The 26,526-nt window shown below is 39.4% G+C and overlaps 1 protein-coding gene across 7 annotated transcripts in view; it reads left to right on the top strand.

Moving 5' to 3' along the window:
- The window catches only part of ACSL4 (acyl-CoA synthetase long chain family member 4), a 74,917-nt gene that overhangs the window by 25,236 nt on the left and 23,155 nt on the right, over positions 1-26,526 (top strand). The window contains exons 2-10 of one of the 7 annotated variants that reach the window (XM_079909966.1): positions 1,567-1,619; positions 12,894-13,000; positions 14,459-14,695; positions 14,934-15,111; positions 15,509-15,618; positions 15,736-15,874; positions 19,780-19,930; positions 20,076-20,199; positions 22,231-22,302. In XM_079909966.1, the coding sequence (XP_079766092.1) occupies positions 14,468-14,695; positions 14,934-15,111; positions 15,509-15,618; positions 15,736-15,874; positions 19,780-19,930; positions 20,076-20,199; positions 22,231-22,302 (1,002 nt within the window). In that variant the 5' untranslated portion in view covers positions 1,567-1,619; positions 12,894-13,000; positions 14,459-14,467. Of the gene's footprint in view, positions 1-1,566; positions 1,620-12,893; positions 13,001-14,164; positions 14,696-14,933; positions 15,112-15,508; positions 15,619-15,735; positions 15,875-19,779; positions 19,931-20,075; positions 20,200-22,230; positions 22,303-26,526 lie in introns of all 7 variants that reach the window. The other 6 variants (XM_079909964.1, XM_079909961.1, XM_079909965.1 and 3 more) reach the window with 6 other exon arrangements.

Here is a 26,526-nt window from a genome sequence, read left to right as displayed (position 1 = left end):
TCTCTCCATCTGTTTGTATCATCTTTAATTTCTTTCATCAGTGTCTTATAGTTTTCCGCATACAGGTCTTTTGTCTCCTTAGGTAGGTTTATTCCTAGGTGTTTTTTTTTTAACATCTTTATTGGAGTATAATTGCTTTACAATGGTGTGTTAGTTTCTGCTTTATAACAAAGTGAATCAGTTATTCATATGCATATGTTCCCATATCTCTTCCCTCTTGCGTCTCCCTCCCTCCCACCCTCCCTATCCCACCCCGCTAGGTGGTCACAAACCACCTAGATGATCTCCCTGTGCTATGTGGCTACTTCCCACTGGCTATCTATTTTACGTTTGGTAGTGTATATATGTCCATGCCACTGTCTCACTTTGGTATTTTATTCTTTTTGTTGCAGTGGTAAATGGGAATGTTTCCTTAATTTTTCTTTCAGATTTTTCATCCTTTGTATATAGGAATGCAAGAGATTTCTGTGCATTAATTTTGTATCCTGCTACTTTACCAAATTCGTTGATTAGCTCTAGCAGTTTTCTGGTAGCATGTTTAGGATTCTCTATGTATCATGTCATCTGCAAACAGTGACAGCTTTACTTCTTCTTTTCCAATTTGGATTCCTTTTTCTTCTCTGATTGCTGTGGCTAAAACTTCCAGAACTATGTTGAATAACAGTGGTGAGAGTGGACAACCTTGTCTTGTTCCTGATCTTAGAGGCCATGGTTTCAGTTTTTCACCATTGAGAACAATTTGGCTATGGGTTTGTGATATATGGCCTTTATTATGTTGAGATAGGTTCCCTCTATGCCCACTTTCTGGAAGGTTTTTATCATAAATCGGTGTTGAATTTTGTCAGAAGCTTTTTCTGCATCTATTGAGATGATCATATGGTTTTTCTCCTTCAGTTTGTTAATATGGTATATCACACTGATTGATTTGCATATATTGAAGAATCCTTGCATTCCTGGGGTAAACCCCACTTGTAGAGTTTTGAATATTGTTTCTTTGAGCCAGGCTCAGTTACTTTTGTGAGATCCCAATAGCACGACTTTTAGTCATTTCTTGTTTTTCCTTTGGTACCTGGCTTATCATGAACTACCTGGCTTATCATGCACAGGTAATGTGAAACAGCATGTGAGGTTTCTTTTTATTTAGTTATTTATTTTTAAAATTTTATTTATTTTTATTTTTGGGTGCATTCGGTCTTCGTTGCTGTGTGCAGGCTTTGTCTAGTTGTGGTGAGCGGGGGCTACTCTTTGTTGTGGTGCGTGGGCTTCTCATTGCGGTGGCTTTTTTTGCTGCGGAACACGGGCTCTGTGTGCATGGGCTACAGTAGTTGTGGCACGCGGGCTCAGTAGTTGTGGCTCGCGGGCTCTAGAGCGCAGGCTGAGTAGTTGTGGTGCACGGGCTTAGTTGCTCTGCAGCATGTGGGATCTTCCCGGACCAGGGCTTGAACCAGTGTCCCCTGCACTGGCAGGAAGATTCTTAACCACTGCGCCACCAGGGAAGTCCGAGGTTTCTTTTTAAAGGGGATCTTTTCTCATGTCACTATACATAAATGTTGTCTCTTATTGCAGATTGGAGTCACGAAAGATACACGGGTTCTTCTTAAGAGAAAAAGAGGAAATCTGTAAGTATTTGTCCTTTAAAAATTCTAAATTTGCCATCTCGTCAGCTTTTGGAGAAAACTAAGTGACCAAACTAACAGGCATTTTTCCTCTCTTTATATTAGAAAAGCCCTGCCAGTATTTATGTTTGTGTTAAAAAGGCAATATGTGGGAAAGTAAAATAGGAAAGCTTTTTACTCTGGGCAACTTCTAAAATTTAAACTGTCACTCACTGATGAAAGGGGAAGTGACGCTTAAAATCTAAATACAATCTTTTTCTTTTGAGTATTACCAAAAAATGGAGTCACAGATTGGAGTTCCAATTCTGGCTACTGAGGTGGTGTGTCTTTGGCAAGCTGTTTAGCTTCCCTTTGCCTCAATTTCCTCATCTGTAAAATGAGCTTAATAAGTGTAAGTGTCCAGTGACTGGTTCATTAATATCGATGAAGTTGAATCTGTATATTTTCTCCAGTAAATTGAAGCTTATTCTAGTTACTGTTTCTCAAACTGTTTTACATATATTTCTGATCTTCAAAAATCTAAGCATCTCTACTGTCCTTTACTGAGGCATCTACTCTAGACTATAATATAGAATGAAAGAAATACAACAGAGCACCTAAAGTTAGAATTTTAGTGTTTGAGCCTTGGACCTTGAAAATTACCTAGTCCAGGGGTTCCCAAACATTGACCTATAGACCGTGCCCTCACCAGTGAAGCGTTTTTACTGGTCCATGGTGAAGTGAGGAGAATAAAGACAACAGGCCATGAGATTTTTAAAGCTAAACTTTTTCCATTTAAATGATTGCTTCTTATTGTAAGATACATCCTCCTAATTTTGAGGAGTTAGACCCATTCTGTATTTTATGAAATGATAGTGATAGTAAATGATAGGTTTATGTTTTTTGTTTTTATGTCCATACCTGGCCAAAAAAAAATTGGCAGCTGTGTCATTGCTGCCTTCTTTGTTTTTAAAACTTTTATTGGTCCATGATATCTTAAAATCTGAATCCAACTTTCTCATTGTACAGATGAGGAAACAGACAGGAGGTTATTTAATTTGTTCCAGGTAGTGCAGCTCAGCAAGCTGCTGAGCTAGGACCAAAAGCCCTGTATACAATGCTGCCTCTCTTGTATTTCTGCTCTTCCTGAGAATTGCTTTCATTATAATAGATTATGAAATTGAAACAGAAGATCTAGTAGTTCTTATGTGCTAATTCAGAACACTCAGTGTTCTTGTAAAGCTAAGATTTAAAGTCTACTGGTCAGCCTGCATTAGAAAAATGTTGAACATGACCAAAGATTTTCATCAACAGGCCAGAATTAGTTGTCCCTGAATTCAGCTACATAGGCAGCATGCTATTTCCATGATTGACAAAGAAGATACCAATAAGTTTAGTGTTTCCTTTGGGAAATAGACCATAGTGCAATTGTGAGGGCTGTAGTATTCAGGCTTCTATAGTTATTTATCCAGAGAGTCTGTTCCCTCTCTCTCTCTCTCCCTCTCTCTGTCTCTCTCTGTCTCTCTCTGTCTCTCTCTCTCTCTCTCTCTCTCCCCACACACACACACACACACACACACACACACACATCTACACACATAGATAAATACTAACAGTAGTTGGCCTGCAGCCCATCTAGATGTGTAACAGAAAAAACTACCAAGGTGAAGAGCTGGAGTTGCCAGGAGCCTTAGCGAGAGGCCAGTTGTGGCCAGTTGTGTTCAGGTGTCAACAGACACCTTGGAGACTCCTCTTCAATTGGCATAGCTCTGCCTTGGCTATCCCCAAACACACTTCAAAACAGAAATACCTAATTCCCTCATCTCCCTTTGCCTCACTCACGTTTGTGAAGCTCGCATAGGCCAGGTAAACAAATGAACGTGAAGAGAGAACAGAATGGAAAGTATTACCCATCCCTAACGTGGAGACATTATCTCTAGGAGTACTTTTCCATGGCTTCTTGTATTTGACTTCATGTGGCTTCCTTCTTTAGTTAAGAATTCTTTAATTTCTCAAATGTCAGGCACACACTAATGCAATGTCAATAATTTAAATACATATTGAATTAATAATAATGTTAATAAAAAATACGTATTGAATTTTTCATTGTCTGAAATACCTGTGCCCTTTTCTTACCAACACTAATATTTAAGAGTTGACTGAATGGCTATAAGCTTTCAGTCTTCAACAGATTTATCACTCTTTGAGTTCTTTTATTAACCTAATTTATAATGAATATTTACTACTGAAGAGCAGAGTGAAGCTTTTTTGTTTTGTTTTGTTTTCTACCATGATACAGTTTCACATCATGGTGGCCAGGAAGCTGAGTTGTAGTGACTTAATTAGCCATTTTGTAAGAAATGGTTTAGGACTACATTGCTGCATAACTTTTAACAGTGTGAAGTACTGGGAAACAACATTAGCAGAGAACCAACCTATTAAACTGGTCCCTCTTCTAACAAAGGTGGAAGATAGGGCATGTGGCCAAAAAAGATATAAGTTGCAAAATTCTCCCTATAACACAGAGGTACTCCTGTGGGAAGTATCACTGCTGGTTACAGATTTTTATTTGAACCTGAGTTCATGTTTGGCAGCCCACAGTTGTATTACTTTATTATAATTAGTAGATAAGATGATAGAAGACAGATGAGTAACAAATAGGTAAGATGACAGAGTCTGACTGTTTCTCACTCAGATGAAACACATGTGTAACTGTGAGCTAATTTGAAAGATCAGATCTGTAGCCCAGTTATTTTTGATTAACTAATGTTAAGCTCATAAAGAAAAAATATGCAGTAAATGGAAGACTCTACAGACAAAATTAAAGTCTACACCATGCGTGACGGGCCGTCTAATGCAGCAGCAGGGTTTTGTCTACAGGGACCTGTAGCAGATTCTCTTTAGCAGCAGCTGTAGAACACTGGAATTGTCATTGTGCTGGCTGCTTCCCTTCTACAGCACTGAACGCATAACTCCTAGAACTTAGTTTGTCTCCCCTTTTTCATGATGTCTGATAAAGTTGGATTGTACCATCATGCTTTGTCCGTAGGTGCCACTTCTAGCATGAAATATCCTCAAAATTCCTTACATGTAAGCTTTGGATTAAATTATATCCAGCCCACTCTCAACTTTGGAAAGCTAGCTGGGACGAAGTGAGAGAGTAGCATTGACATATATACACTACCAAATGTAAAATAGATAGCTAGTGGGAAGCAGCTGCATCACACAGGGAGATTAGCTCCGTGCTGTGTGACCACCTAGAGGGGTGGGATAGGGAGGGTGGGAGGGAGATGCAAGACGGAGGGGATATGGGGATATATGTATACATATAGCTGATTCACTTTGTTATACAGCAGAAACTAACAAAACATTGTAAAGCAATTATACTCCAATAAAGATGTTAAAAAAAATCGTGTGTTGCGATCACTTAAAATGAGGAAGAGATATGTAACACAGTGTTACATACACAGTGTGTGTATACATACACAGTGTGTGTGAAGTGCAGAAGCACAACGTGGGCTCCTAGATCTCATTTCAACATACTAGGTCTCTTTAACACATGTGAGTAGGGTCCCAATTATATACTATCCGATGACCTAGAAAAAGCATTATCTGATGAATGAATGCTGAGGATGTTCTTAAGGTGTTATGGGAGGGAACACGTGCTAGAACAAGAAAGAGCATTTTCAACATGGCAGCTGAGGTGCTTTCTTTTCTGGGGAAAGCTGGGAAGAGACTAGCAGGATGGCGACTTCAGGAGTTAATACCTGTCCAGGTGATGAAGTAAACAGGTTTGGTTAGTCCTGTTAGAGACAAACCCAAAGATCAGTCATAGTTGTGAGATACGCCTAGTCAAGGTAGCTAGGCACAGGTGCAATGTGGTGTTAGAGAGCATCTATATATTCACCCTAGGTGTTGTTGTTTTGCTTTTTTTCAGTTTTCAGATGTATTTATTATAATTACTGTATACCAGGTTAAAAGTTTGCTTGTATTAGCTATTTCATATTTATTATATTGGCTTACTAACTTTGAGTCAGATGAGACTTACAAGGGGCAGACGGATGTATATTTCACATGATTATTCAGTCTTGTAGACTGCCTGATAGCAAAAGATCCTGCTAGCTACTCTTAATGACTTTTATTTTCTTAAAATATTAACATTTAAAAAGTTTTAATGTTAAAATGTTAATTTTAATGTTTTAGTGTTAAGGGTTGACTGAATGGCTGTAAGATTTCAGTCTTCAACAGATTTATCAGTCTTTGAATTCTTTTATTAATCTCACTTATAAGGTATATTTACTGCTGAAGAGCAGAGTGAAGTTTTTTTGTTTGTTCTCTACCATGATACAGTTTCGCATCATGGTGGCCAGGTAGCTGAGTTGTAGTGACTTACTTAGCCATTTTGTAAGAAAATGGCTAAATAAGTCATTTGTCTACAAATGTTTTAATGGTAAGTTTTAATATTAAAATATAAAGTTAATTATATTGTAATGTAGCTCCTGTAAAGTTTGATTTCATGAACCAAAGGCAACCAATTTCTTTAACATGTATATGAGCTTTCTCCTACATGTTTTAAAATCATTTGGAGCTTTTTAATAGTGTGTGAAAGAAAATAGGATTTTTTAAAAAAGCACCCCAGCCCTTTACAGAAGTCTTGGTGATGTAATATCTATGTAGAAGTATGATCTTCTAAAGTGCAACCGGTATGCTTACCTGTTTAATCTCTTGTATTTTTTATAATTTTCTGATTTAAAGTTTAGTGAATACAGCTTATCCTTTTCAGAAGGCAAATTATCTCTTTATTTGGTGTTTAAATTACCCTTAAGTGATGTATGATTTGAAAATGTGATTTCTTAAAGTAGCACTGACATAGTTAACCATTGATTATCAAGTTTATATTTTGTATGTTTTCATAAGGTATTATTATATCAAGGACAGATGAAGTTAATTTGCCCTACCACGTGTTTCAGCTTGGTAGATGTGTGCATCCTTCCTTGGTTTAGTCTATTTTATAAAACTTTTGAAAAGAAGTGTCTTGGCATTGACTTCAGTTTATTAGTTTTTCTCTGTGCTGCTGGGAGAGATGGTATCTTTTAAATTCAGACTTTAATCAGTATGTAGTGTTTGTTTACTTTGTGTACTGGAGCTTAATGTATTACTAATGCTTTTTGTGTTTAACCTAGCTATTTCAGAGCGTTTGAAGTAACTGGAATGAAATGCTTAACATTAAACTTGACCTCAAAATTTAAAAAAAATTGCACCTGATTTTCATTTACACTTCTAGGACTTACTAGACACCTAAAGGGCTTTTTTTCCCTATAAAAATGCCTTAGGCTGTAGGACAGATCAGTGCTCAAAGTTGTCATCAGGATTTTTTTCATATACAAAGTTTGTCACTCTCACCCATTTAGATTATACCAGTATGACCAAGGTCACAGACAGTACAGCGGAAAGTATGGACTTTAAAATCAGATAGACCTGGGTCCAAATCCCTACTTAGCTGTGTTAACTTGGGCAAATGATCTGTCTGAGACTGTTATATCACCAGCTATGTCATCAGGGTATTACTTCAAAAGGGTTTTCTGATGGACTAAATGAAATAATGTATCTAAAGGACTGAGCACAGTGCCTAGCTCCTAGTACAGGCTCAACAAGTGGTTATTAATCTGATTCTCATACAGAATGCCGAACATCAACAGGAATGATTAGCTATCCCCTGACTGAAGCTGATGCCCTGCCCTTTTACAGCTGAAATACAAATGCATCCCTTGATTTCAAGGAAGCGCAACTCAGAGTTTACGTCCTCCTGGTGGGACAGCAGTATTTCTCTTCATACGTGGCAGGACAGCACTCCTCTCTGAAAGGCATCCGTGAAAAAGCACATAGTAAAAATTCTGTAACCCTCTTGCTTTTATAACAACTGTCTTTTCCCTCCATGTAACAGGCAGTTTTTCCAGTTTCATATTTTCTCTCAAGCAACTAAATGTGTGTTCAAATTAATTACCAGGGGCTTTTAAGAGTATACCATTTCCTAGAGTGTTGGCATGGACAAGTGATTTTTTAAGAAGATGACTAAGGTTGGTTGTCTTCCGGCTATTGCACGTACGTCCATTTTTACTTTATAGTTTCAGAGCAATCCATGTCCATTCCGTTTTTTTTTTTTTTTTTTTTTTTTTGGCTGCGCTGGGTCTTCATTGCTGCGCACGGGCTTTCTCTAGTTGCGGCGAGCGGGGGCTACTCTTCATTGCAGTGTGCACGCTTCTCATTGCGGTGGCTTCTCATTGCGGAGCACGGGCTGTAGGCGCTCGGGCTTCAGTAGTTGTGGCACATGGGCTCAGTAGTTGTGGCTCATGGGCTCTAGAGCGCAGGCTCAGTAGTTGTGGCGCACAGGCTTAGTCGCCCTGCGGCATATGGGATCTTCCCGGACCAGGGATCTAACCCATGTCCCCTGCCTTGGCAGGCGGATTCTTAACCTCTGGACCACCAGGGAAGTCCCTCCATGTCCATTCTTATTTCAGTCAACAAGTTTATTGAACAGTTAACACACAGAGGTACTGTTGTAGGAGGATTCAGCAGCAAACAATAAACTCTCTGCCTCATGGAGCTTTTATGTTCTAATGGGGGCATTCATAAATAAACATGAAAAATAAAGCATATGACATAGTAGTTACAAGTACTAAGGAGAATAATAAAGCGAGAAAGGGATAGGAGGTCTTGGGGTTCGATTTTGGAGTGGCTAGAGAAGGCCTCACTGAGAAGGTGACATTTGAGTAAAGACAAAAAGAAGGTGAGAGAATAAGCTGTGCAGGTATCTTAGAAGAACATTCCAGGCAAAGAGAATAGCATGTACAAGGACCCTGAGGCAGGGTCATGCTTGGTGTGTCCCAGAAACAGCAAGGAACAAGTGGGACGGTAGCAGAATGAGGCAGGGAAAAGTGTCGGAGATGAAGATGGAAACTTGAGGTGGAGGACAGATCCCGTCTCCTAGGTCTGAGTAAGGACTGTATTTCTGAATGAGTCATATGGGGATTCTTTGAAAGGTTTGGAGCAGAGGAATGGTATGGTCTAACTTGAACTTGAACTAGAGCACTCTGGCTGCTGAGTTTAGAATTTATTATAAAGGTGGAAGCAGGGAGATCGGATTGGCTATTGCATTGATCCAGGTGAGAGAGGATAGTGGCTTGAGCCAGGATGGTAGCAGTAGAGGTGGTGAGAAGTAGTTGAATTTGATATCTGTTTTGTAAGTAGAGCTGGTAGGATTTGCTGTTGAATTGGGTGTGGAGTGTGTGAGAAAGAGAGGGGAGTGAAAGTGAACCTGGTCATTGAAGGCTTTTGGTCAAAGCAACTGGAACTACAGAAATGGGCAAGACTGGGTGTGCTAGGTTTGTGGGAGGACGATCAGTGGCTCAATTTTCAACATATGTATTAAATTTGAATATGTAACTGATATCTAAATGGATCTGTTGAGGAAACAGTTGGATATACAAACCTAGGTGCCTAAGGGAGACCTCCAGGCTAAGGGGGGACATTTTGAGAGTCATCACCATATATATGCTAATTAAAGCTGTGAGACTAAATGAGATCACCATGGGAGTGAGCATAGATAAAGAAAAGGTTCAAGGACTGAGCACTATAGCGTTTAGAGGTCAGGGAGATGAGGAAGAAGCAGCAAAGAAGATGGAGAAGGAATGGCCAGGAAAGTCGGAAGAAAACCTGAAGAATGGGGTCTGCTGGAAGCCAAGTGAAGAAGTTTCCAGCAGGAGGAGAGGAGTCAACGGGGCTAAAGGCTGGTAGTGGGTCAAAGGGGATGAGGACTGAGCTTTAATTGACCTTGGGATCTGACAACATGGAAGTCATCAGTGAACTTGATCAGAGCAATTTTGTGGAATGGTAGAGGGGAAAGCCTGAGCGTAGTGGGTTCAAGAGAAAATAGGAGGAGGGAGCTGGGTGAGAGAGCACAGAGACAACTCTTCTCCTTCTCCTACAGAGAGGGAGTGGTTTTTAAGATGAAAGAAATAAAAGCCTGTTAGGATGCTGATGGAACCGATTCGAGCCGGAAAAATTAATGAGGCTGGAGAGAGAGGGAAGAATCAGTAGAGTGGCACCGCCAGGTCTTTCTGGTCTAGACAGGGGTGTCACACGCAAGTGAAGGGGTTGACCTTAGCTAGGAGCATCACTAGTCCATCTCTAGTCATGGGAGAGAAGAGAGCACATGGCCACAGATCCGAGTAGATGGGGAGACACACTGGTGGGAGTCTGTGGAAGTTCTCTTCAGACGGTTTTAGTTTTCTCAGCCAACTGGTAAGCCAGGTCAGCAGCTGAGGATGAGGATGGCAGAGGAGCCTCGGTGGTCTGAAGAGAGAGAACAAAGTGTAACCCCAGGAGAGCAAACCCCAGGAGAGCAAGCCTCTGGATGGCCTAGTGGATGCCAGGGCAGCATGGTTTCCGTGCAGCTTCAAGGGTCCCTTTGAGGGAGCAATCATGGATCTAAAGGGGGGCGTTCAGCACAGCTGGGTTTTTCTCTAGCCAAATTCAGCTGCATGGGGATGGGTGCAGATTAGGTGGCGGACGGGATTTAACCAGGTTGTGGTTTAGCTGAGTGAGTACAATGAAGAGGGAGAGATGCAAGCAGGTCGAAAGTGTATTCCAGGAACTGATTATTAATGCTCATGAAATTGAAGCTGGATCAGACGAAGGATTCTCCCAACAGTGGCACGAAGTAGATAACACAAGCGGTATTCCTGTTTTACACGCAATGCCACTGGTACAGAGCTTTTAGGTGAGAGGTCATATATCTCATACGAAGTCACACGTAAGAGCAGACGCTGAGGTTAGAAGCCAGACCTCCTAACTTTGTTTAGTCCATGTACCACCCAGGATATCAGACTTTCTCTTCTTTAGAGAACAATTCATTTTCCCCCAACATAATAGCGGAGTGCATAGTCTTGAGTTGCCAAATCATCATACACGTGTCTCTTATAGTATAGTGGCGTTCTAGTAACGTTGACTCTGAAATAATTCAATTTTCCCATTGACTTAGATCATAAAAGGGGAACAGCACTTTCCACAGAAAGCTCGAAAGCATCTGCCACTCTACTTGCTGTTTTCTGATACATCCTGCAGTTCTGCCCCCATCCATTCCCCAGTCCATGAGGACTGTCCTCATTTCCCAGTCTTTGTCCTCTCCTTTTGAAAACATATCCATCCTTCATACCGACTCCAAATACTGTGCTATTTTGTGAAACCTTTCTGGATGGTTCTCCTTCCTCCCTCTTTTTGTCCCCCCCAAACTGGATGTAATCTCATCCCTCTTTTGAATACCTTTAGCGTTTCGTTCTTGTTTCTCTGATGGGATCTATCATATTCTGCTGTATATATTTGTGAACTCATCTCCCTGCACCCTGCCATACATATGGACACATATGTACATGCACACGTGCATGTAAAGGATTGAGAACATGTTTTACTCATCTTTGTGTTAAGTGTTCAAAACTTACACATAGTAGGTATTCAGATCTTTTTTTTTTTTAACGAATGTATCAATAGGCTGGATGTAACACTGGGGACAGGCCTTGGTTACAGTTTGTACTGTCACAACATTTGCTTCTCTTTGAGATGAAAGATCAGACGATATCAGTGGCTCAAATATTCAGCTGAAATGGAGGTTCCAGTGTGCTCCCACCAAAGCAACTCTGCCTTTTGCTTTTATCTGTACTTGTGTTTTCACGTCCACATAAGATTTTATTCAAATGAATGAGCCATGCCTCGCCCCCTGCCCCCAGTACCACCAGAAAGAATTAGAAAACTTCTGGACTAAATGACCTCTCTGATCTCTCTTTACCTGAATGTTTTTTGAGCCTTGTGTACTCTGTGTGTGTGTGTGTGTGTGTGTGTGTGTGTGTGTGTGTGTGTGTGTGTTTATGTGTATGTGTCTCTGTACTACGAGGATTAAGTAGATGTTTCCCTACCTCCAAGACTTAAGGCAAATCTGTTTAAAAAATTAAGTGTATGTAACAACATGAATGACTGAACACATACAATACAGTTTAAATCTAGCTAGATTGTAAGCTCTTCAAAAGCTGTCTTCTACTTCTTCAGCCCCAAGGGTGAGCCTGAGGTGGTACTTCTGGTATTGTCCCTGATAATTTACATATTGAAATAAGTATTTATTTTGAATTGATTTCCTTTCAGTACTTCTTTATATTACCAGTAAAGAATTATTTTAAAAAATTGTGTGTGTGGGTAGACTATCATCTGAGACTATCATCTGTGACTCTCCTTTAAGGTTTATAAAGGAGTATTATGAAGTATTTGTTATAACAAAGAGGTGTTGGGTTTGATAGGGTTGAGAACTCCTGGTCTGTGCCCTATACTTAGGTGCTTAGATGTTTAAAAATGATGGTATAATCAAGGATCAGAATGAGTGGTAGACATTTCAAGTGATGTGGGAAATTAGAAAAAGGAAAGATTATCAAGGATTTGGGTAGTCATGGAACGTCTGATGGAGGAGAGGATTGTTAGAGGGAATCTTGCATATTGAGGATTAGGCACTATGATAGACACTTGATGTACCTTGTCTTGAAAAAATGAATGACCAGACTTGTCAAAGAGACTGAGAAAGCAATTTCTAGGTATAGTAAATCATAAAATTAAAGTTGGAAGGGCCCCAGGAAATCATCTAGGCCAGAAATTTTTAGTGTAAGGGTGGTGTCACCCTTTGGTGTTCATGGATGGATTCCAGGGAACTCAGGAATCCCCTGAATTTGTGTATACCATTTTGCATATCTTTCTGAGGGGAACTGGGTTCATAGTTCTCATTGGATGCTGAAAGGGGCCCATCACCTCTAGGAAGTTAAGGGCTACTGATCTAGTCAGATCCTAAGCTCAAACAGATTGTTTTGCCCAAGGTTACACAGCCGCCAGTCAGTGACAGAGATGGGGTCTGAAACCCAGGTCTTTTCACCTGTAGTTTCTTGCTCATTTCACCACACTCAGTTGAAGGACATGAACAAAAGCAGAGGCAGGATTAAGGATTAAGCCAACCATTTTATAGTAGTTGGTGTAAAAACGCACAACTCTCTTGGGGTCAGTAGTCCATTTCCACAAGAGTTGCAGAAGGATGCACTTCAATTTGTCTCCTCAAAGTGAACTAATATTTTAATTTTTGTAGTTGAAATATACTGCCACTCTCCAAAATAGCTTTCTCAGCTGAAGGCAAGTTCCTGGAGAGACATTATTCTCCCTGAGGCTGTTTCTGCAGTTCCTTTCCATTTGGCACTGTTTTTTTCTGACCTGCAGTGGCCTCCAGTTTCCTGTCAAATCAAATCAAAACTACTTTGCCTGATTTGTCAGACCCTGTACTACTGTGGCCCGTTTAGCCAGCGAGTACTCTGTGCCCCACTCAGGTGAGTGTCCTTTTTTTTGGCAGTCTCTCCTCTCCCAAAGTCCTTTCATTTCTACCTCTTTATCTTTTATCATGTGGTTCCCCAGCCCAGAATGACCTCCATTCTTTCTCCTTTGTTTCCAGATCCCTGACATAAGGTCCAGCTTAAGTCTAATCTCCACAAAGCCTCCCCTAGTAACTGTGGACCATTTTGCACTTGCTCTGAACTGCTATCGCATTTATTGCTTGCAGTGCACACCATAGCACTTAGGTATTTCCACAGGCTTTTCATCGGAAAAGGTCCAGTGGTCACTTTGGGAGTGGGATTCCAGGAAGTCCAGGGTGGGACTCTGGGCACCCCCAATCCCTGCTTCAGCCAGAGCAGTTCCACTTTAGTGTCTATATATGGGAAGTCTGCATGAGTGTTTATTTGAAGAAGTGGTTTTGCTGCCACCTTCTCCTGCAAACAAAGTTTGAAAACACTGGATCTATCTTGTGTGCTGATGGTCTCACAAGTGTTAACTCGTAATGAGCAAGGGCCAGGACTTACACCACTTTGGACTTAATGCTACCACTCCCAGGCAACTAGTGCAATTTTGAGCACAAAAGTGGACAAGTAGGAAATGATTTTATGATTGTATTGCTCCAGTTTGGGGGATAGGAGGTAGTGAATAGCATTACCAAGAAATTATTTTAAAGAAGAACTCAGAATAATATTTCTGGTTTGATCTTTGAGAAATAAACCAAAATTGGTAGAATTTTCCTCTCTTTTGGAAACAAAACCAAATCCTATTTAAAGCTGTCCAGTTTACATATACATATTTAAGAGAAACCTCAATATTGGCATTCACTACTCTCCCAAAGCTTAGCCAAACTTAAATACCACGTGCCCGCACTCATATAGGCACTATAAGTGTTACACGACTGACTTACAGAGTGATGTGTAGTATACCTAAAAACCTATAAAAATTAAATTTAAAATTTATGGCCATAATGATTAAAACTGGAAAATGCCAGTCTTTCAGACCAGTTATTTCCGCTTTCTTGTATCAAATCAATTATAGCAACTAATAAAGACCTGAGTATTTAAATCAGTGGTCTATCAACTTGCTAATACTCTTTTGTTTTGTTTTTGTTTTGTTTTGTTTTCCCTGCTCTCTGCCTGGTTTGTTGTCTTCACCTACAGGTGTACTTTATTGTCGGCTTCCAAAGATTACTAACTCTTATCTGTATCGTTACAATTGAACTGCCTTGACTCTTCTGCTACTCTCACTACTGCTTCCATTATTGCCTTCTTCAGCAAAATCAGGCTTTCTGAAGCCAAAGAATAACAAGAAATAAACACCATTTTAGAAGCCTTGCCACTATGAAACTTAAGCAAACTGTGCTCACCATTATTTTGCTGCCTATCCACTTGTTAATAACAATATACAGTGCCCTTGTATTTATTCCGTGGTATTTTCTTACCAATGCCAAGAAGAAAAACGCTATGGCAAAGAGAATAAAAGCTAAGCCCACCTCAGACAAACCTGGAAGTCCGTATCGCTCTGTCACGCACTTCGACTCACTAGCTGTCATAGACATCCCTGGAGCAGACACCCTGGATAAATTATTCGATCATGCCGTATCCAAGTTTGGGAAGAAGGACAGCCTGGGGACCAGGGAAATCCTAAGTGAAGAAAATGAAATGCAGCCAAATGGAAAGGTTTTTAAGAAGGTAAAGCATTTTTGTGCTTCCTATTGTTTTTAAAGGGGAAGGTACACTTTATTATAAATCAAGTGCATTTAAAACATGCTGGCGTTCCATTATAGTGCCCGTAACTAATTCTCAGAAGGTGCTCACAGCATCTGTGTAATTCACTTAAGGATATTTTTAGAGTTCTACACTTTGAATAGTATGTTAATTGCTTGTTTGAGTACATATGCTAATATTACAGAATGTCTCACTTTAACAGTTAATTCTTGGGAATTATAAATGGATGAACTATCTCGAAGTGAACCGCAGAGTGAATAACTTTGGTAGTGGACTCGCTGCGTTGGGACTGAAACCAAAGAGCACTATTGCCATTTTCTGTGAGACCAGGGCTGAATGGATGATTGCAGCACAGACCTGCTTTAAGTACAACTTTCCTCGTAAGTGCCTGGTGTTTTTGGAGGGGGAGAGAGTGGGCTTCGCTTACATGTGAAATTGTCCTGAGATCCTCTTGTTTTCCAAGCAAGTGTTCAGCCAGAACCTGTTGGCCTTGAGAAACTGAATTGACTGATGACTTTTGCCCAGTTTGTGGCACTTCCAGTATTTCTGGGTTTCTTTAGGTTTAAAAAGTTAGAATCCCGAAAATTTGTAAGAAAGATTTGTGACTACCAGGAAGTTTGAGGCAAGGTTGAAGGGTAATAGCAGAGACTATGAAATCAAATGAGATTATAAAATGTCTTTGCGTCTGTGAGTATATCTGTCATTAAAAGTTGACTTCGATAATATATCTAAGAAATGTTTATCATTTAACTTTTGTGTTCATTTTTTATTATGCAGTTGTGACTTTATATGCCACACTTGGCAAAGAAGCTGTAGTTCACGGGTTAAATGAATCTGAGGCTACCTATCTGATTACTAGTGTTGAACTTCTGGAGAGTAAACTTAAGGTAAGTATGAAATTTTCTTGTAATTCGTGGCAGTGTTTGACAGCATAGGAGAATATTCAAGAATTGAGTTTATTGCATACCCATATTTAATAACTGGCTTTTCTTTCTGCTCAACAGACTGCATTGTTAGATATTAACTGTGTTAAACGTATCATTTATGTGGATAATAAGACGATCAATAAGGCAGAATACCCTGAAGGATTTGAGATTCACAGCATGCAATCAGTAGAAGAGTTGGGATCCAAGCCAGAAAACTGTAAGTAAAGCAGTTAAAACAAATGCATTAATCTCTTCGAGGCTTGTTATTGCAGTAGGTTAGGAAAAGCAGTAATGCAAGTGAAAGCTGTAACGTTCTCTGATTTGAAACAAGAAAACTTTGAAGATGTTTAAAAACTCTCAAGACCATATACGATTCAGATTTTTCTCTCCCTTTCTCCTCAAGAAGGTAACCACTATTTGAAATGTTACTAAATGGCTGAGGCTATGGCAGTTGCTCCCAAACTTTTCTTTTTTCAAAGAAACCCGCTGTAACCTTCCAGTCTGGACTCACGTAAGGCAAAGATCTCAGGCCTTCCATTCAGTAAACTGTTTTTTTTTTTAATGCCTAATGCTGCTGATTTTCATCACGTCTCAGAGGATGCAGAGCTGTTTGCCAAAACCGTACTTGGCTTATTCTACCACTGATACGGTAGCTGCTATTTCATTGGAAACAAGTTAAGTGTGTCTTATATCAAAATGTCAGTTGGTCATCAGGACAGAGGGTTGAGCAAATGAAGTACTCCATTGAAATATTTTTCTTTCTCCTGTTTAATGAGAAGATCACAATACTCTACTAGATGAGTAATCCGAGTCTTTTATCATAGGCATAAGTATGCCTGCCCTTTGCTCTGGGGAGAGATATTATCTTTATTGTACTGGACAGTGAACATGCCTGCTCTTTGCTCTGGAGGGAGACACTTTCTCTGTCTTCCAAGGCTGTTCACTGTGCAGTCATCCTTGCAAAGACAGCCTGGAACAGTCAGTGCCTCTGCTCGCAAGATGTACAGAAACTCAAGAGACCCGTGGAGAATTATCTCTCAACACCAGGTTGACCCTGCAAGATCGCGGTAAACTTGACTGGGAAGTCCTGATTGGTAGGAATTTGTTGGCACAAAACTGGGGGGGGTATTGGTCCTCATAATTTTGTGTGAGCCAGAGCATGATAGACCACAGGTCCCACCTAGTCCGCTCATCTCTACAGTTAATAAGACACATATGTTTGGGGTGATCCTTTACCTGAGTAGACAGTTGTTACGATGATGACAAGAAGTGAAGTGTCACATTGTGTGCTTAGCCTGAGAAGACCTTAACATATCTACTGCTGCCGCTTCCATCAGTCATCAGAAGAAGGATGCAGTCCCTATTTGCTTGATTTATAAACGATGACAGTAGATACCTTTAAGGAGCACTAACATTACCCCATTTAAGTATAGCTTTATCTTTGGTTATCTCAGTACTAAATCATACTGTTTAAAATGGTTATTTTAACTTGTATATATAAATGTGATTCATTTTATAAACTGATTTGTAAAAAAGTTTATTTTGTAGAGCAGTTTTAGGTTCACAGCAAAACTGAGGGGAAGGTACACACGTGCACAGCGTCCCCCATTATCAGCATCCCAGAGTAGTATGTTTGTTACAATTGATGACCTTACATTGACATCATCATCACCCCAAATCCATAGTTTACATTAGGGATCCCTCTGGGTGTTACACATCCTACGGGTTTGGACAAATGTATACTGACATGTATTATCATTATAGTATCATACAGAGTATAAACTCATTTGTTAGCATCCAACAACCTTATTAAACTTTTATTTATTTAATTGCGATCATATACATGGGGATTCTTCGTTATTTTGGTGTATTCTAGAAAGGAAAGGAGATTACTAGGTTAGCACAATACACTGTCTTCAAAGTGGAAGCCCCAGTGTGCTGTTTAAAACTTAGCATGTTAGAATCTTAGAGTTGATGTCGCCTTAAAGGTCAAATCAAAAACAGCAACAACAGCAACAACAAAGGAACACAAGGAAACTTAGGGAAGTGATGGACACGCCTGTTGCCCTGATTGTGGTGATTGTATCACGGATGTTTGTATATGGTCAGTCATCAAATTGTACACATTAATATATTCAGTTCTTTATATTATCAATTATACCTCAATAAAGCTATGAAAAAACTATATGAACAGTTTAGATGTACGTTATCTCTTGTGAGCAGCACTGTTGTCCATCCAACCTAGGTTAGATAGATTAAGAGCTGGAAGCAAATTCATGTCACGTTAAAATTTAAAATATTGACATATATATATATATATATATACACATACATACACACACAGTGTTTGTTTAGAGTGTGCATGTAGGCAGTTAATAAATGGGGAATTGAAATTTCACTCAACTTTTTGTTTAGTTAGTATCGTGGAATGACAAAAAGTTATGTCTTATAATAGCAGTTCTCTTTATTAGTAAGATACTTTCAAGGAACATTTACAGTTTCTCTTAATTCTTTTTCCCCGTGTGTGACTATTCTAATTATATTTATTGAAATGTAATTTGTTGCCTGTTTCATCTAAAAATTTTAAGCTTCTGTGTTATGTCTTTTTAACTGCGTTGTTCCAGTAATTCATTTTTATCGTATTTTACAAATGCACCCATCCATAAATTATTAGGGGAAAAAAGGGTCCTCACAGCAGATAGTTTGAGAAGCACCACTCTAGCAGACAGGTTAACAAGCTCCAGCCTGCATCTGTTTCTCTAAATGAAGTTGGATTGGAACACAGTCACATCCATTTGTTTAACAACTGCCTATGGTTCCTTTCACGCTACAGCAACAAAGTTGGGTAGTTTGGGCACAGACCGTATGACCCTCCAAGCCTAAAATATTTACTGTCTGGTCCTTTGCAAAGAAATCCTGCAGATTCCTGCTCAAGATGGCTGACTGTATTCTGTTGGGAAGACCTCTCTATTTCCCTCCCCCAATCATTCAATAAGCAGAGATGGCACTGGGGCTCAGGACCCTTAAGATGATTAAACGTTCCTACCTGCAGACAGAGGGCAAGAAGAAACGAAGTTTAGAAACTGTTTAGAGATTACCTTTGGTAGGAAATGAAGGGCTTGTAAACCCCTTTAAACTGTCTCTTTTTCTTAGTTTCCAAAAATTCCTGTCTGATTTTGATTAAAAAGAATCAAAGTATGGTATGCCCTGATAGGGGAAAAAGCACTAATTCTGGGAGATGCAAAAGAATCCCCAATCCAGACACATACCAAGTATTCTAACTACAGGAGTGAGTGAGCGTGTGCGTGTGTGTGTGTGTGTGTGTGTGTGTGTGTGTAGCAGAGAGAAAGGATCTGCTGCTATAATTTTAATCTCACTGCACTTTCAATACTTTTAAACAATGATTTCCTGTATAGATTTCAAGAAGCAACAATCAAAACAGTAGACATTATCGTTTGGGTTTGATATCCTTTGGAGTTTACTTGCTACTTGGAATCTAATAAAAATATGTTAAATGTATAATGGTTCTCTAATTCAATATCCATGGTTCAATTATTTTAAAATAAAATTATTTTTCTAAAAACTTGAAAAAAATCAAGTCCAGTGGTTTTCAATCAGGAGTGTGTACGAGTGTCACCTGTGGAGCCTTTGATCCATTTCAGACATATAGAATCAGAATTTTCAGAACTACCGTCCAGAGATAGTATTTTATTTAAATTCCACAGGTGATTCTCATGCCCACCAGTGGTTAAGAACCATAATCTCGTCCAACTGTCTCATTTTAGAGATGAGAAAAGGGAGGCTTGAGGAGCTCACACAAAATACTCTGTCTTCCTGATTGTCCGAATCTTAGATATCTTTCCACAACAAGGCCCTGTAAGCAGCACTGTGGAGAGGTATGAACAGACAGGCATTAGGTTAAACATCCAGAAGATGGGCCAGATTGAGTTTGAAATTCTCGTTGCAGGTAACCAGAATTTGATAACCATTTTCGTGGTGATTAACAGTAGAGAGTGTTTGTTTTAAATAGTTTACCATTACGCCAAAATCTGAAAGTCTTATCTGTGCTTAGCAATTTGACTTGGAAACGAGAGAAAATTTGGTGCTTTGTCATTTATTTAGCAAGCGTTCCTCCAAATAGACCAACTCCTTCGGACTTGGCTATCGTCATGTACACCAGTGGTTCTACTGGCCGACCTAAGGGAGTGATGATGCATCATAGCAATTTGATAGCTGGAATGACAGGCCAGTGTGAGAGAATTCCTGGACTGGGGTAAGAGAGAATTACTCAGCTTTCTTCTTAGAAATCAGAGCTCATGTTTGGCATTCTCTAGTCTGTATTAAAACGATAAGGTCATTGATGTTTCTAATTGTGTCTTTGTAAGAATGGCTAAAATGTTTCTCTTACTTTGTTTTAGACCAAAGGACACATATATCGGCTACCTGCCTTTGGCTCATGTACTAGAATTGACAGCAGAGATATCTTGTTTTACCTATGGTTGTAGGATTGGATATTCTTCTCCACTTACTCTCTCTGACCAGGTGACAAGCTTTTCAGTATATTGGCATGATCGTATTAAGTTACAGTGTTTGGCTGAGAATAGATTACTAAAACATGAGATATTTTAATTGAGCTAAAACTTTCTCCTTGGTTTCAAAAGTGCAGCTGTAGTAAATAACGAGGATTTGTTAGCATTGCTTTATTTTACATATTTTAAAATCATTTTGAGACAAATAATTACTTCCATTGTCTTCAGTAATCTATCAGCCAAAATGTTATCAAATTAGTATTTCTGTATGATGTTAGTTGATGTTCATAGTGGCGACTTTGAGACGTGGCTTTGCCTTTTGGCTAATCAGAGAAAGTTAAAATGATCTTCAGGCTTGTTTCAGTGCTTTATCTACCTTAGTTGAAGTTTTTTGCTTTTTGTTTTTGTTTTTGTTTGAAAATGGATGGTCTGTGCTATGTGTGATATGTTATTGATAAAAACGCTCAGTTTACCAAAATATCCCATTTTCTTTTATCCTGGATCAGAGTTTCTCCTCTAAGAAAGGCTGAAATGTGCTAGAAGAAATAATCTACATCATAAAGCACTTATGCACTCATACCTCAGACTTGTAGGTTATGTTAGTTGGAACAGGTAACTCACAGAGCAGTAGAGATAATATTCCATGTGTAAATGTCTGTCTTTGCCCTAAATGTAGGGCCAGACACTATCAAACTCTTAGAGGAAAACATAGGCAGAACACTCCATGACATAAATCACAGCAAGATCCTTTTTGACCCACCTCCTAGAGACATGGAAATAAAAACAAAAATAAACAAATGGGACCTAATGAAACTTCAAAGCTTTTGCACAGCAAAGGAAGCCATAAACGAGACCAAAAGACAACCCTCAGAATGGGAGAAAATATTTGCAGATGAAGCAACTGACAAAGGATTAATCTCCAAAATTTACAAGCAGCTCATGCAGCTCAATATCAAAAAAACAAACAACCCAATCCAAAAATGGGCAGAAGACCTAAATAGACATTTCTCCAAAGAAGATATACAGATGGCCAAGAAGCACATGAAAAGCTGCTCAACATCACTAATTATTAGAGAAATGCAAATCAAACCTACAATGAGGTACCACCTCACACCAGTCAGAATGGCCATCATTAAAAAGTCTACAAATAACAAATGCTGAAGAGGGTATGGAGAAAAGGGCACCCTCCTACACTGTTGGTGGGAATGTAAGTTGGTGCAGCCACTATGGAGAACAGTGTGGAGGTTCCTCAGAAAACTAAAAATAGAACTACCATCCGACCCAGCACTCCCACTACTGGGCATATACCCTGAGAAAACCATAGTTCAAAAAGAGTCATGTACCACAATATTCATTGCAGCTCTATTTATAACAGCCAGGACACGGAAGCAACCTAAGTGTCCATCGACAGATGAATGGATAAAGAAGATGTGGCACATATATACAATGGAATATTACTCAGCCATAAAAAGAAACGAAATTGAGTTATTTGTAGTGAGGTGGATGGACCTAGAGTCTGTCATACAGTGATGTCAGAAGGAGAAAAACAAATACCGTATGCTAACACATATACATGGAATCTAAAAAAAAAAAAAATGGCCACGAAGAACCTAGGGGCAAGATGGGAATAAAGACGCAGACCTACTAGAGAATGGACTTCAGGATACGGGGAGGGGGAAGGGTAAGCTGGGACAAAGTGAGAGAGTGGCATGGACACATACACACTACCCAATGTAAAATAGATAGCTAGTGGGAAGTAGCCGCATAGCACAGGGAGATCAGCTCGGTGCTTTTTGACCACCTAGAGGGGTGGGATCGGGAGGGTGGGAGGGAGACGCAAGAGGGAGGAGATATGGGGATATATATATATGTACAACTGATTCACTTTGTTATACAGCAGAAACTAACACACCATTGTAAAGCAATTATACTCCAATAAAGATGTTAAAAAAATGTCTGTGTTTGCTCTTGTTAATACTTGAATTATAACCTTTTCTGCTGAAAGTTTCTTTCCTTGATCCTATTTACTTTTTCTTTACTCTAGTCCAGCAAAATTAAAAAGGGAAGCAAAGGCGACTGTACTGTACTGAAGCCTTCACTCATGGCAGCTGTCCCGGTGAGTACAGAACGTATGTTATTCACTGCCTGCACTTGGACTTGTAAAAAAGTAACACTCTTAGGTATTTTTCTACATTTTAAAATGATTTTACTTTGGGGAAATTATGGCCAAACGTGTCCCTTAAAATCTTAGCTAAGCACTGGGAAAAGATGAAATGGCAAACTTCTGAAGTGTGTGCCTGTTAGGGTTTGCCAGTTCTTGAAAATTAAGTGATGAAACTGACCTAGCTCAGATTACCTAGTCTGAGAATTGGTCTTAATATTTTAAAGGTAGAATACACTCTAAAGATCATTTTGTTTAATGACTTCATTCAAAAGTGAGGCAACCTAGGCCATCCTAGAGAACTGGGGCAGTGTACCCAAGGTGGCAGAGCTGATTCTAGAATCCAAGCCTCCTGACCCTTACGGTGGCTAAGAAAGAGTAAGGAAACTGTCATTTGAGAGAACTCCCAGAGAAAAAAGTTGAATTCTAGATATTCAAAATCCTTATGTGAAATATCGCCTTTTATAAAAATAAGATGTTACCTTTTATAGCCTTATAATGATAAATTATGAGATATTTAACACAGTGTTTCTAACTTGTATAATCAAATATATTCTAGCGCTTTAGGCTTCCGAAACTCCAGTGGGAGTATCACCACTGCTTGTATCGTGATCAGACTTTACATCTTATCCCAGTATCTTTCAAAGAATTGTTTTGTCACACGGAAAGCCTGCGATTACGCAATGAAGTGTTCAGTTTTTTCTAAGAATTACAGATGGAAGATAATTTTTTTTAGCTTCTAATTACGAAATTACCAAATAACGAAAGAATTAGAACAGATCAGTGTAGCCTTTGCTTTTTTATTTACAGGTGCCGTAGAATTCAGCAAGTTTACAAACTAAAAGGAGAGGCTTCTGATTAAAAGCATAATACAGTGGTAATAATAGGTCCCATAGTACTTAAGTATGTTCTAGACACTGTGCTAAAGCGCTTTAGATGGAGCATCTCACTTAATCCCCCCTAAGACTCCGCTAGGTGGGTCCTGTTATCCCCATTTTATAAAGAAAAAACAAAAACTTGCCAAAGGTCACAGAGCCCATAGGTGGTCATTAAAGCTTGAACTCTTAGCAGTCTGATCGCAGAGACTTCTTAACCACTATGGCTGTCTATTTAGGATTGTGTTTTGTTTTGGGAAACGATATGTTGGATTTATTACCCAGGAGTTCCTAGGAAACAGTATCAGAGAACATAATTAGGGAGCGGGAAGGGCCGAGGAGTCTAGGAAGTAATGTCTGAATTTAGGCCTGAAAGATAAACAGGAGTTAGCTGATATGCTATGTATCCTTTAATTACCCATTGTTCATTCTTCTTTACTTTGTGTCTTGGGAGGCTAAGTTCTGTGGATGAATTACCAGGAGGACTTGCTTGCCTTCTGATTTCTGGTAGGGCTTAGCCACTTGTTGGCGCTCATGGAAGTTCAGAGGGCAGGGAGAGAAGTCTGCATACTTACTGCCTTTGCCTCTCCCTGCTGGGCTGCGATTTGTGGCACTTGTTGCCAGGTGCTCATTGGACAGTCTCTTTCCTGTTGGCTCTAACCAGGTCTTTCCCATGGTTACCATCCTCTACCAGGGTCCAGTAATACTTGTCTCCTCTTATTTCTTCAGACCTAGGGATGGTAAATGGCCTCCTGTGTTGCTAGTCCATTGATGCTTCGCCAAACCTTATTGGCTCCCTTAGCTCCTCCCACTCGTCTGTAAATAGGCCTTTAAAAAATCTTATTATTGACGATTGTTTTTGATAGATTCTATCTTCTGAGTTTGTTTCTTTCCTGAGTCAGAATAAAAGATCCATTTAGTATTGTAATGGTCACATATTCACAGTGTGAGAATTCAGAGTAAATCGCTGCTGATAAGCAGAGACTCCACCGAACGTCATGTAATGTTAGGTTGAGGTAAAGGGTGACTGAATGTGCTAACAATAAACCCTGCCAACTTGTTGCAACTGTGTTGTGTTCCTTACTCATTAAGCCCTTTCTGTGCCTGTGATTGGTGTATAGTGTTGGAAGGAGCGCTGGAAGTGCTTCTCACACTTCTGTCTCACTCCCATATGCTCTCTTCCACCCAACATACTTTCTTTAAAATAATGACATACACATGATTTATTGGTAGGGTACACATGGTGCAATTTGTTTATTTCCTTTCGGGGTGATTTTTTAAATTGCAGTATAGTTGATGTATAATATTATATTAGTGTCAGGTATACTACATGATTTGACATTTGTATACCATACACTTTTTTTTTAACATCTTTATTGGAGTATAATTGCTTCACAATGTTGTGTTAGTTTCTCCTGTATAACAAAGTGAATCAGCTATACATATACATATATCTCCATATCCCCTCCCTCTTGCATCTCCCTCCCACGCTCCCTATCCCACTCCTCTAGGTGGTCACAAAGCACCGAGCTGATCTCCCTGTGCTATGCGGCTGCTTCCCACTAGCTATCTATTTTCCATTTGGTAGTGTATATATGTCCATGCCACTCTCTCACTTTGTCCCAGCCTACCCTTCTCCCTCCCCGTGTCCTCAAGTCCATTCTCTATGTCTGAGTCTTTATTCCTGTCCTTCCCCTAGGTTCTTCACAGCCATTTTTTTTTTTTTTTAGATTCCACTTATATGTGTTAGCATACGGTATTTGTTTTTCTCTTTCTGACTTGCTTCACTCCATATGACAGACTCCAGGTCCATCCACCTCGCTACAAATAACTCAGTTTCGTTTCTTTTTATGGCTGAGTAATATTCCATTGTATATATGTACCAAATCTTCTTTATCCATTCATCTGTCGATGGACACTTAGGTTGCTTCTGTCCTGGTTACTGTAAATAGAGCTGCAGTGAACACTGTGGTACATGGTTCTTTTTGAATTATGGTTTTCTCAGGGTATATGCCCAATAGTGGGATTGCTGGGTTGTATGGTAGTTCTATTTTTAAAGGAACCTCCACACTGTTCTCCATAGTGACTGTATCAATTTACATTCCCACCAACAGTGCAAGAGGGTTCCCTTTCTCCAGACCCTCTCTAGCATTGATTGTTTGTAGATTTTTTGATGGTGGTCATCCTGACCAATGTGAGGTGATACCCCATTGTAGTTTTGATTTGCATTTCTCTAATGGTTAGTGATGTTGAGCATCCTTTCATGTGTTTGTTGGCAATCTGTATATCTTCTCTGGAGAAGTATCTATTTAGGTCTCTGCCCATTTTTGGATTGGGTGGTTTGATTTTTTGATATTGAGCTGCATGAGCTGCTTATATATTTTGCAGATTAATCCTTTGTCAGTTGCTTCATTTGCCAATATTTTCTCCCATTCTGAGGGTTGTCTTTTGGTCTCGTTTATGGTTTCTTTTGCTGTGCAAAAGCTTTGAAGTTTCATTAGGTCCCATTTGTTTATTTTTGTTTTTATTTCCATTTGTCTAGGAGGTGGGTCAAAAAGGATCTTGCTGTGATTTATGTCATAGAGTGTTCTGCCTATGTTTTCCTCTAAGAGTTTTATAGCATCTGGCCTTACATTTAGGTCTTGAATCCATTTTGAGTTTATTTTTGTGTATGGTGTTAGGGAGTGTTCTAATTTCATTCTTTTACATGTAGCTGTCCAGTTTTCCCAGCACCATTTATTGAAGAGGCTGTCTTTTCTCCATTGTATAGTCTTGCCTCCTTTATCAAAAATAAGGTGACCATACGTGCGTGGGTGTATCTCTGGGCTTTCTATCTGTTCCATTGATCTATCTTTCTGTTTTTGTGCCAGTACCATACTGTCTTGATTACTGTAGCTTTTGTAGTATAGTCTGAAGTCAGGGAGCCTGATTCCTCCAGCTCCGTTTTTCGTTCTCAAGATTGCTTTGGCTATTCGGGGTCTTTTGTGTTTCCATACAAATTGTGAAATTTTTTGTTCTAGTTCTGTGAAAAATGCCAGTGGTAGTTTGATAGGGATTGCATTGAATCTGTAGATTGCTTTGGGTAATAGAGTCATTTTCACAATGTTGATTCTTCCAATCCAAGAATATGGTATATCTCTCCATCTGTTTGTATCATCTTTAATTTCTTTCATCAGTGTCTTATAGTTTTCTGCATACAGGTCTTTTGTCTCCTTAGGGAGGTTTATTCCTAGGTATTTTATTCTTTTGTCTCCTTAGGGAGGTTTATTCCTAGGTATTTTATTCTTTTTGTTGCAGTGGTAAA

The sequence above is a fragment of the Stenella coeruleoalba genome (genome assembly GCF_951394435.1).
Source record: "Stenella coeruleoalba genome assembly, chromosome: X".
NCBI lineage: Eukaryota > Metazoa > Chordata > Mammalia > Artiodactyla > Delphinidae > Stenella > Stenella coeruleoalba.
Note: the sequence above shows the minus strand (reverse complement) of the source record. Positions and strands in the feature narration are given on the sequence as shown.